Below are 17329 nucleotides of genomic sequence, written 5' to 3'. Positions count from 1 at the left end.
ATGGTTGTCATGACCACCGTTGCCAAGGAGAGCGGGGGCTACAGAAGAAAGGAAACCTGAACCACAGATCTTGATGCCATGATATTTAATTCATCGGCACAATGGCACACCAAGGTTCAGTGTAACGCACGTGGAGCGAGAGCAGTCTTGGGTTGAAGGGACATTTCTGAATAAAGGTGCTGTCAGATCATGCTGTTAAAACCAGGGTCTGATATAAATATAAATATAAATCATCTGATATAGACTTGCTATAGTCAGTCTGTTATTAAATCTAATTAAAATGACACAAATCTATTAACATTAAACAAACAAATCAATGTTGGGACAATTACAGGTTTTGTTATTTCCTTTGTCCAGGTGACACAATCATACAAAAGATTTTTTTCCCTGTGTATTTCTCCTGTGGCTTTTCAGCATTTCAACAACAGTTGTTAGAGAGAGGGAGAAAAAACAAAACAACCTATGGCCCCCTTTGTGAAGCACTTTCTCTCTTTCATTGCAGACAAAAAGGATAAGTGAAAGGTCATTTTTGTGAAAGCTCCTTTTAAAATACATGTTTGTGTGGTACAAAGCAATACCACATGCCATGTTGTCTTTGTGTTAACTGATCCACCTACAGACAGCTCTCCATCCTCGGCCATCCATCCCTCCCTCCCTTCTTTTGTTGTCTTACCCTCTTTTGCCCTCTCCCTCCCTCCTGCATCGCTGTTTTTTTTTCCAGGGGTTCAGTGTTGCACTCACAGGTTTGACTGTCAACAGCGGTACTGAAGATTGTTGGAGGGAGTGAACAGATGCTCTACTTATCCAGAGGTCTGACTATACGGCCCTGATTTGTTATTTATACCTTTCTTTGGGACCAGACTGGCCCATTTGGGCTACACTGCTACTAAAGGAAATAGTTGGGGGCAGGGTGAAGCCAAACAACAGCTGAAGTGGCTTCATCAAGGCTTGGACCCCAGCGCCATTTATTGTCAACAAGGAGATACTTCAGCTGGCAGCAGCAGCAGTGTCTAATGACGAGTTCTGCTGGCTGTTCTACTCTGGAAGCCTGTAATTTTTTAGATTTAGAGACATTTGATGTGGATTCTTAGAAAAACCTGCTCAAATAAGTGGCTGGAATAACGTCTTGTGATTGACTCTCAAGCAGCTAACTGTTCATCTCAACAGGATGTTTGTTTCATTCATTCCTTGAGGACCAAACATTGGATTTCTGTTTACTAAGAGGTAAAAAGATATGCAGGTTTTTTTTCTTCTGTGTAATCAAGCATCTCTTTTTTCAACCTTAGTGTGACAGGATACATGCATAGCAGCATCAGTGGCCTTGAGTTGAAGTATCCGTTTACATCAGTCCGATCCATCTAGGTAAGGCTACACCATACCAGGAGTGTGGCACTCAAATACACTGCAGCTCAACTATTGTCTTCCTGGATTTGAACCAGAGCTGAAGGCGAAGAAACAGTTCCACAAGAACATACAAAGCCTGCCTTGGATCCATTTCATCCACAAGGCCCGGACCGTAAAGTCTGATCGATCCTCCTATTGCGGGCTGCCACAGGTGGCTGCACAGCTATTAGCTACTCAATAATGCATTGAATCAAACTGAGGAATGAAAAGGAGGAGAAAGTGCCTCTGATCCTTTGAAAAAGGTGAATGACTGTGGAGATAAAGAGAGTGATTACTTCTGGGTAACACGGAATAGAGGACACGTGGAACAGTGAGCAGATGTTGAAGAGGAAAAGAAAAAGAGAAGAAAATGGCTGCTGACAAAGTGGCATTGGGACAGAGACCGTAGAAAGCTTGTCCAATCCAGACAGGAAGGGGACAAGTAAAACAAAAGGAGTAGACTTTGAAGACCACAAAGAAGGATACACAAAATAAGAGGTAACTGTAGTAGAAAAAGAGGACCCTGTAATCCCTCATAAACTGGACTAAATAGTCATCGTCATCATGGCCAACACTGGCATGCAGCTGATCAGCTTCACCTGCGCAGTGACCGGCTGGATCATGGCGATCGCTGTCACGGCCTTGCCCCAGTGGAAGGTCTCGGCCTTCATCGGTAGCAACATCCTGACGTCAGAGATCAAGTGGGAAGGCATCTGGATGAACTGCATCTACCAGACCACTGGTCACATGCAGTGTAAGACGTATGACTCCCTATTGGCCTTGCCTCCAGACATCCAGGCGGCCCGCGCCCTCATGTGTCTGGCCATCTTCATGGGCTGGCTCTCCTGCACAGTGTCCTGCTGCGGCATGAAGTGCACCACCTGCGCCGGGGACGACCGCCAAGCCAAGGCGGGCATCGCGCTCTCAGGCGGGGTTCTCTTCATTCTGACCGGCCTGTGTGTGCTGATTCCCATTTCCTGGACTGCTAACACAGTCATCCAGGATTTCTATAACCCCAATGTGCCACTGATGCACAAACGAGAGCTGGGCCAGGCTATATATCTGGGCTGGGCGTCTGCGGTTATTCTCATGATCAGTGGAGCTGTGTTGAGCAGCACCTGTCCCCTCATGGAGAGGAGCGGCAGGTACCGCAGGGGCTATATAGGCCGGAGCTTTGCTAATTCACCTGCTTCAGCACCAGATCACCCAAAACCTATCACATTTAATAGTGTACCATTAAAAGAGTATGTATAGGAAGAGGAGGAAGGAACAACAGCGGGTGGAGAGGGAGAACGTTTTAAAGTGAATGCTGTTGAAAACTCTGGGTTCTTTCCTAAATTTGCTGTCAAGTTTTAAGTATTTATTTGTAATCTATAAGTACATACGCATAGTTTATATATTTATTTAGTAATATACTCAACCTATATTTTGTATATCTCTTTGTAATGTGAAATGTGCTTTCACGTTTGTTTGAAGTTTGACTTTAACTGCATTGTGATTTATAGTAGTCTGAAGAAAGCCCATTGCCTAAATTGTCAAATTGAAAAGTATGACTGTTATGATGGCTTTAATGGTGGCTTGTGTTGTGCAGATTGCAGTGATTTCTTAAGCAGTTTTTCTGTGACATTGCCTCACAATTTGTCACATGAAGCCTTGACTGAGTGTGCCTACGTTGAAAGTGTGAAATAAAAAGAGGTTGTTAAAGCGTGCTTCACTAACTATGCCTCACGACTGTCTTTATCTTTGTGTGTGCTGGTCGATTCTTGAAGAAACATTCGGTTTGGGCCAATTTTAACCATCACAGACAACAGTGTCGTCAATCAAGTATGAAATAACGCCACAGGGTCCTTTTTTTGTAGAAAAAAACTTGTAATTGCCTCTTCATCTTCAATTACCATATAAAGTAGTGTAAATGCACACTTTCCATCCAAGAACATGTCTAGGGACTATTCTACGACACAATTAAAATCCAGTCCTTTCTCTAAAATCCACAGGAAATGTGTCCATCTACGTATGTTTGCTCTTCTCTTATAGCCTCTTCATATGAATGCAGTCAGATTTAAATACTGGTCAGAGTTCCACATATGTTGCTTTTTCCCTCTTTTTATTGGGACTCAATGAAGAAGGACACTTTGCAAAGTGTATCTGAAAGAAGAAGGATAAGTAATTAGTTTACCTACAAATCTAAAAGCTAATGAAACAACAGCCATTATAGATTTGGCTGAGAGTTGGTTTCTGGTCTGCTTATATAAAAACACACAGTCATATAGCCAATTATCTATTTTCATACAATATTTTACCAAAAACAAAATTGGCTAATAAACACAAGATACCTTGTCAATACATGACGGGGGCAACACTATGAGCATAAACTATAACAAACCATTGTTTTAAACTGTTTATTGAAAATTGTACAAGTATATAAAATAAAATAGTTATAACAGTGTGTTACAATGAAGTTGTGAACATTATATAGGACACTTTACCTTTGATGTGGTCTTCTGCACTGGGAGACTCCAAGGATTTCCATCTTTTGGGAGCCAGTTCTAAAAGGGAAAGCTCATCTGCCCTCAGGGTCTGCAGCAGAGTCTTCCTCCTCAGACATCTGAACACGAGTTAAGGGGGAAAAAAAGCCCAAACATAACATAACCTTAATGCAAACCTTACCAGAATGGATACTGTTGTCGGTAGTGACGCTCGGCATCCTGCAGCCACTCCAGCATGTCAGAGACAGACGGGGCGGTGGCCGAGCGCTCGGTTACGGTAAGCAGATCCAGGCTGTCTGTGTTCTGCTCGTAAAGCTGGAAGACTGCAAAAACCTGGTTACTGATGGAATCTCTGACCGACTGTAGAGAAGTCCTGTCAGAAAGAGGGATGAAAAGATAGTATATATGCCATACCCTTTATTACCATTTACCTAAAAAATGGACACATAAGAGTACTGTTTATTTTCATTGGTCTCTGGGCAGAGTATAATGAAATCGCGATGAATAATGCATGGTACTCTACCTGCACATGGCAGTCAGAGAGAGTGTGGAGAGGAGTGGGCAGCAGTGCAGATATTTTAAAGTGGCCGGTGCTTTAGAGTGGTATGTGCTGTCGTTCTACTGGCTTGTACTCTACTGGCACTTATAAATGGAATTTCACTCACATTTTACTGAAAGATTCAACTTTCCACTGGCACGTACTGATTCCTACTGCATAAGCCACTGCTGATCACTATATGTCGCTGCTTTTAGTTATTTCTCGTTCCACTGTTAGATACCACGTTTCACTGGCACATGCCTATGGCCTCTTTTTATTTGAAAGAAAGTGAAAGGTGATAGTATGAAGGTGAAAAGGTGTATCTGCCAGTGAAACAGGAGTAACGAACCGTTTATAAGACGCAAATAACTGAAGCATATCATAATCAGCAGTAGCACATGACAGCAAAAATGAGTATATGCTGGTGCAAACGGATACCTGTCAGTAAAACACAAGTGAAGTACAGTAAAATGGAATTAACATACCAATAATTATCAGTGACATTAGTCAGAAAATACATGTATCACTACAAATGAGTGTGGCCTAGATCTCTTTACGTCATCATCACTCACAGTCTTTATTTGTTTTGCAGGGTTTCTACTTACATCTTCTCATTGAGTTTAACCAGCACTGTATCCATGGCTTGTAGGAGCTTGAAACGCAGACGCTCCTCCAGGTCAGGAAAGTCTCTGAGCGGTGTGTTGGAGATCTGGACGTTGGAAAGCGCTCGCGATTGCTCCGCCAAGTTACCTAGAGACACCATCAAAGGGCTGCAATCGGCTAACACACTCGTCCATACTTTCTGATTGTGTTCAAGACCCTGGAAGCTTTTCTTCAGTGCTTGATGAAGTGAAATAAGTGCAGGTTTGGACATTTCCGTTGTTGATTATAGACGTCAGTTGACCCCAAAAGCAAAACCGCGTGTGTGCAATAATTGGATCCTTGTATTTAAAGGGTTTTAGTCTGTTTTGGAGCAACTGACTCTTTAATTACAGTTCCTGTAACCCTATAAACGTGAGGTAATATTACCTGCTAATAAAATCACATTTCTAACGTTTCTACCATGTTGCCTAAACCCACTTCCGTCCTTCTGATGTAAACACTGACGTTTGGTGCTACGATTGGCCAAAAAAAACTTTACGTGACGCAAAGCAAACACGCATCCTAATTGGCTGACGTTGCGCGTAGTCCCTCCCCGCGCCGACATTTGAAAACGGCTTCGTGAAGAACCACACACACAGAGAAAGAAGAGTCCGTCCGGCGAAGAAAAACATAAACATAGTCAGGTAAATTACGTTAATTGCTTACGAAATAGGGGTCACCATGGGAAACAAAATATTAATGATTTAGAGTGTTTCATTAAGTTTATGTGCGTTTGATAGAAACTGTCAGTAAAGCAAGTTGGCGAGCTTGCGAGGCAAGCTAACGTTGCTGGAATTGCTAACGCTAACTAAAGTTAGCTAGAACAAGTAACCTTAACGTTAGCTCGAGTACCAGACAGCTGCATGTTCCCAGTTTCTTTTTAAAACGCCGGATGAAGTTCTGTTATATTCTTTATCATACTCTCAAGCTACACAATGTAACGTGATGATACTACCGCGTCATGTTGTCAAGCGGGGTTAATTTACTTAGCCAGTTTCCTGTACCTATCCATGCAGACATGGCTCCCAGGAAAAGGACCACCAAGCAACGGAAAAACAACCCCAAGACGGCCAAGCTGGAAGCTTTTCTGGAGGACTTTGACAGCGAGGGTGAATATATGTCATTTACTTTTCAACTGCAGTTTCTTCGGTGTACACGGTACTTTGTAAAGCAGTGTCCTGTGCAATGCGCTAACGTTAAACGATTAACGTTAGCTTGTTGTAGTTTGACTTAGAAATTCACTCCGACCAACACTCCCAGGCAGGCAGGCTCGCTGTCTGTGGCTGGGTAGCGTTATTATTACAGAGGCTGGAAGATTTCAGAGGGCATCACATATATATTGGTATTGGATAAATATTACATGAGATATCATTATTCATATATGCACATACCAATATAATGATAGTTATTAAATAATTCATTGTACAGTTGAAAAATAAACAAAGCATTACTCTATGGTCAACAAACTATAATGGCTATAATGTTTCCTTTGACCTTTCTGTACTGGAATTTCTTGTAATTTATTAATGAACATATATATATATATATATACTGATACCAATACTGAAACCATCTGAAATCGGCCTATAGTATTGGCGGTTGTTTTTATTAAACCTGCTAAAATATTATTTATACTAGGATTACTGATGCATTGTCATGTAAAGGGGGAATTTATTGTCGTAGTTTGTCAATGTGGATGTATTTTAAACTACAGGGTAGTGTAATCTAAAGCTCTTGTGTTTTTTGCAGTGAAGACCAGAGTTGGTCAACTGAAAGAGAAGATCAACCAGCTGCTGAAAGATGTTGACAACAGCTACAACATGGCACAAATTAAGCTCCCCAAGGCAGTCCGTCAAATGGTCTGGTTGGAACATTTCAGTGAGTTAACGAACACTCTCAGATTAGTAATAAATCCAGACGTCCACAATTCCATGAATGTTGGATTAATGATGCAATTATGTCACAGAGGCATCTTTATGTGCTGGTTTCATAGAATAATAACTGCAGATCTAGTATTTTTGATTCATTATACATAGTTACTTGTAAATTATTGACACTGGTGTTGCATATATTGTGTAAAATGAGACACCGCTATGTATAATGTTTTCTTTTTATAAATATCCTTAAATGAAAACATGTGCCCCTCTCTCTGAAGGGGCAGAGAAACCGAAGTCACCAGAAGTGGACAATACAAAGGTGAGTTGATTATTTTTCTCAATTACTTTGCATCATAACTCAGTGCGTCACAGATTTCAAAATATCTTGTCTGTGCAGGTTTGTGTAGGCCAGGCACACTTTGTACTGTATTAAACACGTATTCAGTCTTTATTCTCGTCTGTTAACAGAGAGAAGAGGAAGCTGCTATTGTGGACAGCGTTGTGGCTGAGGACCACGCAGTCCTTCTGAAATCCGTCAAGAAAAGTATGTTACGACTCTTCTTTAAGTAGTCTTAAATTTAACAAGTCTGATTTGGATGGGATGGACTAAATATGTACAAGGTATTATTTCAACCCAGTCAATAATTTAAGTGGATTTTATCCCGTATATTTTGTCTCCCACAGCGTCAAAGAAAAAGGGTGCAGCCAGTTGCAGTTTGGAGGATGAAAAGACCCCGGCCACAACAAGAAAGGTAATGCCTGACTTTTATTCAAGCACGCTGAAGAGTCAGAAAACACAACTGAGTGTTTGAGGGGATAATTAATCATAAATGCACGGACCAGATGTCTGTTTAACTGCTTGTTCGTATTACAGGGCAAAGCAACAAGGAAACCTCCAACTACATCAAAAAGAGCAAAGGCGCTGACAATCAGCAAGCAGAACAACTCCATCAGGCGGTAAGACCTTTTCTCTCTTCTTTTATGTTGAACAGTTGCTTGCTCTGGACGGAGCTACTAGAACTCTGGGGTCCTTGTAAATTGGTGGTCTAAACCTACTCTATCTGTAAAGTGTCTCGATAACTCTTGTTATGAATTTATACTATAAAGAAAATTGAAATGAATTTGAGTTTTACCCCTTTCTTTTAGTTCAGTAGCACAATAATGTCATGTTAAACTTTTTTTCCGGATTCAGGTCGACGAGGAAGCCATTGGTCACTCCTGCCAGGAGTATGCTGGATTCTTCTTTTATAATGGGTCCCACTCCCCTCATTACGCCACGCTTCGACCCTAGGTGCGTGTGTCTGTCTCGGTGTCTCTCTACGTACTTTTACGAGTTTATGAAAACACAACAGGCAAATAAATGCCCAAACCGCATCGAATCTCGCGTTGATCTTTTTAAAGCCTTTTTTTTTTTTTTTTTTTTTGCTCTGATCTGCAAGATTTTGCATCTTTTATATGTTAAACATTATAATAGCTATCTTTATCTTTATAGAGTTGCTGTAATTGAGCAGCTACTGCAATTTGTACTCTCTTTAATCTTCCTATGAAAATACCACTCACCATTCAGGCTTTTTTCCCCTCAGGCTTCCTAAGACCCCTGCTGTGAGGATTCCCCGCCACAAAGAGAGGGTTTATAGCATTTCAGTCAACGGCTCTCCCATTTCAGCAGGAAACGAGGACATTGTCATCAACGTTCCCATTGGCAACGGAGAGGTGAGTGCGCAGTTGGCTGGATCCTACAGGGGCAATTCATTTAAGGAAATAAGTTTTTACCAGGGATACAATTAGAAACACTTTATAATCAGATTGTTATTTGATTATAACTGTTCATTTCCATTTGATTTTTAATTCCTTATTGCAAAATATGACCATACTACACTAATATTTCTGAGGAACTGAGTATTTATCCGTTGTCTGTGTGCTAAGCCTGTATTTATTTTAGATGTGACCTTTGTTTATTTTTTTGTTTTTATGACTTTGGAAAAGCAGTCTAATTAACCAATGTCTCGTAATGTGTTGATCCAGAGCATTCAGTTATTGGCCAGTCAGTTGGACTCAGTGGACCTGTCTGTACTGGATGAGACCGCTCTGGCGAGCATTCGGCTGCTGCAGGTATATTAGATTCAACTTTATTGTCATTGTACAGGTACTGAGACAACAAAATGCAGTTAAGCAGTAAAGATCAGAGTACCGTGCATAATTGACACACTAAAATATAGAAAACATAGAATGTGGAATAGACAGTAAGGGATATTAATGCTTACGGAATATGCAGTATTAGCAGTGGTATGAATACACAAACACGCATACAGAATGTATACAGGGAGAGGAATTAGAAGTCTTATTTTGCTCCTAGATTAATGTAGCATTAGGTGTGAAAGTATTGCATATGCTTTAATCTCATTATTGTTTTTCCCATTCTTGACAGAATCGCCTTACAACCCTGTGTGGAACATCAGAGTGACCCAACCCTCTTCTGTCGACTTGTACATTTTAAACACATTGTATCTATGTTTTAAAGCTTTGCATGCTCTGCTGTGGTGTTACTTATATGTGAGATAAATGTGGGTTATTTTAGCATTTGTTTTATTCCTTTACTTTTGTAATATAGCCCTTGCTAATCTTTCACTTTCATATGGGTACTGGTATTACCCTAAAGCTTTTCCAGCATTAGGCTCAATCCTTGGGAATTCTGCTTACTGTCTCATTTTAGTGCTTTTATTTCTTTTGGCCAATCAGACTTCTAAAGTTTGGATTTTAGTTGTCCTACAAGCCAGTTAAATGATAGGTCTGTACTCTGCAAATATGATTTACTATACATTCTTTGATTTGTAAGTAAACTCTAATCTTACATTTATTGTGTTTTTTTATTTTGTTGTTGTTGAATCAACAATTTCTCCATGTACATAGATCATTATCTGCAAAACTGTAAGGATTCTGACCACAGCTTTCAATTGTGTCATATAGTTTATTTGGGATTGGAATGTGTTGGTTGATAAGAGTGTGGATGAGTAGCTTGATCACAAGAATGCCATGTCGTTATTTAAAATGATGCTATAATTATGTGAACGTACAAGACAGTTCTGTCTTTTGGGAAGATATCTTCATCCTGTACCTTTACATGGTGACCAGTAGGTGGCAGCATTTCACAATAGAAGCTTGCTTGCGTGCTTGTCTTGCTTAGTCAGAGCAGCCTATGACAGTTTGATTTCTCCAGTTATATCCTGTCCTCAGTATTACATCTGTGGTCATGAGACCAGAAATGAAAGTAAAACCTTCTTTCAAAACCTATTTCTTATGTTGATGATCAAAAGAAGAAAACTAACACTCACAATCTCGATATTCACTTTAAGAACCTTAAACACAGTAGGCCTACTATACTGTAACTTTGAATACTTGTATGTACATCATATATTTACTGGTGGAAAAAAAAAAAACAATATTGTTTTCTTGTTCTGCACTTCACTGCTGAGCTTGGTTTAGTTTATGGAAGCAGAGAGGTTAATAAATAAAGTGGCTCTACAGTGTTGGTCCACTGCTTTTGTGGAATTTTCCTCTTTAAGAAAACAAACTGATAAAATTGCAAGTACAAAACTTTGTTAATGCAGAGGGACATTAGTGGGTCATGTGGTGTGCTGTTGGCAGGACGTGGCAGCATGTACCGCTGCTGCACAGAAACTTGCCCTCTGACCTTTGGGGCCATCATAACGCTGTCAATTAGAAGCTTGTTAATCTTCGTTTGGCCTGATGAGCTCGTTAGGGTTGCCTCTTGGGATGGGGAACTGGGTCAGACCGGCCTCACCTCGGGAGCACACAGACGAGCAGAACTCTTTGCCATTCCCGCTATTTTGCATCATGTGCTACCAAGCCACAGCATGCGACTCTGCCCCCAGTTGAAACCGGGCCTGGTCCCCTCCATCTGTATCCATCTTAGGCGCTTCATCAGCTGCTGTCTCTCACTGTGCTAACTGTGTTGCAGAGGTAAAAACCTAACCGCATCCCTACAAACGACAGATGTTGTGGTCAGCGGTGCGTGCAGTTCAGCTCCCTCGTTAGCGGGGCACCGAGCCCTTCGCGCACCTGCTCTACATATCATAGAATTTTCCTACTTTTGCCTCTGAATGGATGGAATCCTTTTTTTGTTCTCTAGGTGGGTGGAAAATTGCCATTTTGCACGGATGGCTTGGTTTTCAGTAAGCACGCAGGCAGTGGCGCAGTGACAGGTGCGGTACGGATGTGGCGGATTTTGAGGTCACAGAGCAACACTCCTATATAAATCATCCGCTGAGATCAGTTCAGGATGAGGGACTGGAACCTGAGATAGCGGAAGGGAGACCCGGTACAGAAATGCTTCAACATTTGCTCAAGCAACTCTGTATAACTGTCTTTTCTTCACAGTGGTTTAAATCAGTTCAAAGAGCTTTAAATCAACACATTTGTGCAGAATTGGTTCAGTTAAGCAGTCTTTCAAGCTGCACCCATCAATATTTTAGTTTTTCCGACATCTACATATCTCCTACTTGGTTAATAAACTACGCAAGTGCCAACAGACCACCGGCAAAATGAATGTGAAGCTGGCACCATCACTGGCAGTTGACTTTAAATCAAATCTAATAGCTAAAGCCATTGATTTAGCTAATTTAAAAGGAGCTAGACACAGTTAGTTTGAGTCAGTGGTAATGCATTAATGTGCAACACAAAAAAGATATTTTAGGTTATTTATATATCTAGCAGTCAAAGTAACCATGTTGAAATAATGGGTGAACATTTTTAATTCGGAATAATGGGAGGTTTTCTTGCTATTCCCATTAGACTGACGGCGTAGACTTTGTATGGTGAAAAGGTCTTGTTGAGTTTTGTTGACAGGTTGTTTCATGTGGCTAAAAAATCAAGAATGCTTTATCATGTTCTATGCACCTTTTTATATATTAGGCTACCTCTGCTTTTGTTCCTTTATTCACCAATAACCCCCACCCCCACCAATCCCATCTTTCAGCCCCTGACCCCACCCTTTCACCACACAACCTCATCCTCCCTCTATCTCATTTTGTATTCCCAAAATCTGTTATCATTAAAACATGTGTCTGACACATGAATGTGCATGGCGTGTTTCTCAACAAAGCTGTTCCCTCCCCAAACTGCTGGAGCCGTTGGTTAATTGAGCCCCGAGACCTGGGTAAACTGCCAAATTTGCTGCCAAGACGAATGAACCTGGCAGAGGCATGTACTCCTAGCAAAATTAATTCTCTGGTGCGTCGAGGCCTCCTATAAATCCCATCCGTCAAGTGCCCCACTAATCGATTTACTCACATACCCACACCTCCGTCTGCCACTGTCTCTCACTCAATTCATACCGAGCCAGCCAGGGGTTAAGACTCATCTTCTGCTAAGTTGGTTTGTCAGAGCAAACCACACAAAAATGTCACTAAATGCTTTGTTCTGTCTGCGTGGTGATGGAGAGTTAGGAGGACACAAGCTGACGGTGAAGTGAAGTGGCAGACGGGAGGAAGAGTTAAGTGGGAGTGAACACCCCCACGTGATGCATTCTGGGCATGTGTTCGTCTGGTGGCCAGCAGGGTCCTGATGGCATTTTGATGGGCAGCCCCTCTGTCGCTTAGGCACCCCTGATGATGGGCGGGGTGGAGAAGAACATCTGCTGCCAAAAAAAAAAAATCCTGTGGAAATTAAGCCCTGAAAATAACGGGCTATTCTGAGGAGAGGCAGGAGGTTATTGTAATTTGCTACCTGCACAGAGACAAACTTTTGCTTGAGAGGCTCCTTGGTTGTTCTGAAATTCAGACATTTGTCTATGAGAGACATGGTAGCATTTGTTTCCACAGGGCACCAAAACAAGTTAGAGACATTAAACCTGTTCTGTGATCCAAGAAAGTACTTTATGGGTATTAATTTATGCGATTGTCAGGTTTGTGCAGATAGTGTGGTGCACATAGGAGTGTATGCATGGGAAAACCAACCAAAAGAAAAGGCTGGAATTCTTTGCTTGTGAATTACCGTATGGGAGCGACCGTTTAAGTTGTACCCAAAGGTGTTGTGGCAAATGAAATAAGTTAAAGTGTAAGCATTAAAAGGAGCTGAGGAGTGGAGATGAAGAGCTATCGATTTATTAATTATTGATGGTTTGTAAGTACTGAGAGTAATGGAATTAACAGTAAGAGCTGAAAGCCGTTAAACTGTCAGTTCTAAGGATTTTAACAGCATAATTACTTTATTCTTGTGTAAGTCTAATTGGACACTGAAAATTTTGATTTTTTTTATCTGTCCCTTCCAACAAGCAGTGTTTCTGATTTTGGTAATAAATGAAACCTTTTTTGTGCCATTTTTTGGTCATGAACAGTTTGAGAGTTTAAGGCACCAAGTTCCACTTTCCTATCAGGGCAAACCAAAGCCTGCATGCAGAAGGATTTAAAGTGGAAAGTACTAATATAACAGTGGAGCCGCTAACCCGAGCTTTGTGCATTCATTCCTATGCTAGACCTGGCCAGGTTGAAAACAAGCTTTTCTTATTTGGTTAGACGAATATGAGTTGTAAATATCCAGAAGGGCAACAGAGCAGGGATAAAATAAAGTGAATTGTCACCCCATTCATTACCTCCATCAAAGGCAGAAAAGAAAAGTGACCATAAAATGAGCGGTGGAGCTATGGCTGGGTTTGCCTTTGAGAAATAATTAAAGCCTCTTTGCAATGCTCCCCAGCCTCCGGGAAAAATCCCCATCTTCTGCGTGGTCTACAATTGATGTTTGGTTTGCTAGCTCCTCTGTATAAAGCAGACCTTCAATAAACTATATCACCCTATTTGTGAGAGTAATACAGCCCAGCGCGGTCCTCAATTAGATATAAATGACACAGCAAATTGGAAAATTAGGAGGAGAGGGAAGGATAATTTTCTCCAAAACAGGCTTAAACCAATTCATTAGGAGACCAGGAAGAAGACAAAGGGTCCATTTTTGTCCTCCTAACAGAAAATCCCATTTTAAGTTCAGATGCCTTACTGTTCACCTTGCCACAGGCTGTGTTTGGATCCTATTTGATCACTTAGTATGACTCATATGTGATAAATAGTGTGTGGCATTACAGGTTGCACTAATGTGTGATGTGTGAAAGCCAATGGAATTTTACTTGTTATAGCTTTATATTTTCCAATAATGGTAGAAGAGGATAACATCCCCCACTCAAATACGATAAGCACACACTGTCAGATAATATGTGATTCTGTAAAAAACTAAATCAAAGGTCATCACAGGACAGTGATGGTGAACGATGTGCTGCTCATGTTGCTGACAGCCATGGGTTGCTGGGTGATTGGATGTCCTTCAGCCGGATGACCTGGGTTAAGTTTATCACTCTGGCGAGCCTGTGCTTTGCTAAAGTATCCTTTTATTGCCATGCTGAGAAAACAACCTACAGGCTTAGTAATTACCACATAAGTACAATATAAAGTATTCATAAGCAGCTGAGAGGTTAAGACTAAGAAAAAGTTGTTCAAAGTCAAAGTTACTCATGCACAACAAAAGTTTGTTTTTTAGTTGTTATTGTCATCTGGATTGTTGTGAAATTTTGTATGGATTTTCATAGTCCCAGGAATATGAATCCTAATAACTTTGGAGATCCCCTGACATTTCTTTTAGCACCACCATTTGTGGTCAGTGTGACATTTCATGTCAACCATTGGATGGATTTCCATGAAATGTGCTACACCTATACAATGTGCCTAGATGGTAGATTGTAATGACTTTGATGATCCTCTGACTTTTCCTCTAGTTCCACCAGCAAGTTGAAATGTTTGGTTCAAAGTGTCTTGACAACTATGGGATGGAGTGCAATGAAATTTGGTAAAGACATCATGGTCCCAAGAGGATAAACTGTACTAATGACATCAGCCTTAGCTGTAAAATGCTGACAACAGTCAGTGACAGACCAGCCATAGGAACTGAGCTGTTCCAACTTTGATGCAGACGGTTTATTTCTGTTATTTCAAATTGTATGGATATAAATGTGCTTACAACCTGCATGTCTCACTATATAAACCCATATATTGTGTATATATTCTCTTGTGTGTTATCACTCTCCAAAGACACCTGCTTTTTAAACTACTGGGTGTCAATTTGGTCAGCTTCAGAAGAACACGTCCTCCCTAAACGGTGTCTTGTTCGCTCGCCAGATGCAGACGTGCTGCGGTGGCAGCTCCTGTCCAGGTGTGTGCTTGTGATTCTGGGCACAAAACAATGCAGATATGAAGTTAGCGGTGATTATATTGGTCCTGCACACACACACACACACACACACACACACACACACACACACACACACACACACACACACACACACACACACACACACACACACACACACACACACACACACACACACACACAGTCTCTTGGATAATTTGAGAAAAACCTGTCTCTCTTGGATTCAGGCAGCAGACCTTTATGATAAAATAAGTTTGGGGATCAATTTGTCTTCATCTCCAGCCTCTCTTTTTATTAGACGCAGTCGTTATTGATATCATTAGGAGGGTCTGCTTCAAGAGCTGCTGCACAATGCACCCTCTTCTTCTCTACTTCACACACAACATAATCCGGCACATAGAACAATAGAACATGATTTAATGTTGGTAATTAATATTCCTTTCTATCATTTAAATGTGCAGGGAATAGTCTGCTGATGGATAGGCTGGTTTGTCTTCTGTTCGATGTGTGGAACAAATGTCAAGTACCACATAAGCCAGCATCTAAGTCCATGTAATTGAGGTGGTATTTGTAATAGTAGACAGGGAACAGAGTCAGAGCCTTTTCATTAAATAGTCGCAATGCAGAGGAAGATCAAAATGAAGCCAAAGATGAAGAAGTGGCTGACAACAGTTGTGCTGCTCAAGGACTGGATCAGGGAACTTTGAAAACTCCATTTACATCCTTTTGAAAGTATTTTTGTGGTACAAGTCATCTGTCAATAAATAAATCTCCCCATGAGAGAAGGAGATGTTTGACTTTTTAACTTTGGGAGTTTTCAGCTGAACATAGTGCACTTATTGATTAACTCTCTTCCTCCATTGCTAGAGAGAGAGAGAGAGAGAGAGAGAGAGAGAGAGAGAGAGAGAGAGAGAGAGAGAGAGAGAGAGAGAGAGAGAGAGAGAGAGAGAGAATTTGAATCCGAATCCACAACACTCTGTACCCTTTAAAGGTTCAAATTATATTACAAAGACAGATATCTCGAAAACTGGCTGAATAAAAATGAAACTATCTACAGGTTTTTGTAATTTGAGAGAACGGACCAATTGATTTTGAGGGTATTTCATGCCTTTATTTTATGCCTTTATCAGACATGTTTTCCACCAAAATTAGCGCATATTTGCAGGGTTTTTAAACGTTGGAAAACTTGCTAAAATTAAGTAGTAGACTCCTGTTACATTGCTAATAGATTATGCCTTACTGTAGTTTTCTTTCTGTTCTGTCACGTTCTATGTCAAGAACATGCCGGAAAACACGCAGGCAAAGTAAACAGTAGAAAACACTAGAAAGCAGCATGGAGGCCAGTGAAAATAGTATGGTGGTTACTTCTTTTTATATATGTTATGTAATTGGATTTCTCTTTCAAACTCAGTGGCAGCATCGTGCCGGAAAAGAGGCAAAAATAAGCATGTCCATCCGTGTCATGTGTCGTGATTGCCGATTGGAGCTGCAGCCTGTCCCGATAACCGTGACTACTACAGAGTAATCTGTCCTGGGAATGCATGCTGATTAATGTAACCTCTACCAGTGAAGAAAAAAGACAGACATTTGTGGGTGTGTTTGTGTCCTGTGGGACTGGGGCTCTAGAAAGTGAACGGTAGAGAAATGTTGGGAAATGAGGTAAGAGAGAGGTAAATGCTCTGCTACGGTTAGCAGCTTGAAGCTAACTTTGTCTGTCTGCTATTCAGTGCTGGGCAAGTAGCCCATGATGGGTTTATGAAAACTATCAGGGAAAGGGAGTGGAGTTGCAGGCTGGAAACACAACAAAATTAACCCAAAGTTAAAACGATTGTAGAGCTGAGGGGAGCTGCAGAGTTTGGGGATACTTGTATGTGGGCGTGTCACTTCATACACGCACGCACGGACACACACAGGGGCGTAGCACAAAATTCTGATCCTTGTAGAAAGGCCTTTTCCATGGGCCTCTTCCTTCCTGCCCCCCTCCCCCCCCGTCCGATGCCCTTGCACACACGCGCCAATAAAGATAGGCTGCTGGCCCATCACTACCTTGATGTGTTTTGGAGCAGAAATCCAGAGTGTAGGAGAGTGTGTAGAGCAATGTGAGTAAAATGCTGACCTCGTTGTAAGCAACGCCGGGATGCTGTTAGCAGAAAACCATGTTCCTCCGTCATGCATCACAGAGCTGTCGACCT

The 17329-nt window shown here is 41.3% G+C and overlaps 3 protein-coding genes across 4 annotated transcripts; 2 read left to right on the top strand and 1 right to left on the bottom strand.

Moving 5' to 3' along the window:
• The first annotated feature begins 1096 nt into the window (after positions 1 to 1096).
• LOC117956970 (claudin-4) lies at positions 1097 to 3050 on the top strand. Its single transcript, XM_034892375.1, has one exon. It carries the CDS (start codon positions 1948 to 1950, stop codon positions 2635 to 2637), a length of 690 nt encoding a protein of 229 aa, XP_034748266.1. The 5' UTR covers positions 1097 to 1947; the 3' UTR covers positions 2638 to 3050.
• Positions 3051 to 3240: 190 nt separating this feature from the next.
• On the bottom strand, positions 3241 to 5514 carry c19h1orf109 (c19h1orf109 homolog (H. sapiens)). Its single transcript, XM_034892376.1, has 4 exons — positions 5013 to 5514; positions 4063 to 4242; positions 3870 to 3988; positions 3241 to 3528 (listed from the first exon to the last, which is right to left on the bottom strand). The coding sequence occupies exons 1-4, from the start codon at positions 5279 to 5281 to the stop codon at positions 3488 to 3490; spliced, it is 609 nt and encodes a 202-aa protein (XP_034748267.1). The 5' UTR covers positions 5282 to 5514; the 3' UTR covers positions 3241 to 3487.
• A 71-nt stretch (positions 5515 to 5585) lies between these two features.
• On the top strand, positions 5586 to 10461 carry cdca8 (cell division cycle associated 8). Of its 2 annotated transcripts, none has more exons than XM_034892374.1 (12): positions 5586 to 5693; positions 6066 to 6158; positions 6799 to 6927; positions 7205 to 7245; positions 7395 to 7470; positions 7611 to 7678; positions 7801 to 7883; positions 8119 to 8217; positions 8510 to 8639; positions 8952 to 9038; positions 9355 to 9589; positions 9702 to 10461. In XM_034892374.1, the coding sequence occupies exons 2-11, from the start codon at positions 6068 to 6070 to the stop codon at positions 9388 to 9390; spliced, it is 840 nt and encodes a 279-aa protein (XP_034748265.1). In that variant the 5' UTR covers positions 5586 to 5693; positions 6066 to 6067; the 3' UTR covers positions 9391 to 9589; positions 9702 to 10461. The 2 variants fall into 2 exon arrangements, with proteins under 2 accessions (XP_034748265.1, XP_034748264.1); XM_034892373.1 differs by having other exon boundaries at positions 5593 to 5693; positions 6062 to 6158.
• Positions 10462 to 17329: the final 6868 nt, after the last annotated feature.

This window comes from Etheostoma cragini, chromosome 14 (genome assembly GCF_013103735.1).
Source record: "Etheostoma cragini isolate CJK2018 chromosome 14, CSU_Ecrag_1.0, whole genome shotgun sequence".
Taxonomy (NCBI): Eukaryota; Metazoa; Chordata; class Actinopteri; order Perciformes; family Percidae; genus Etheostoma; species Etheostoma cragini.
The sequence above is the reverse complement of the archived record's forward strand: the minus strand, read 5'-3'. Positions and strand labels throughout refer to the sequence as shown.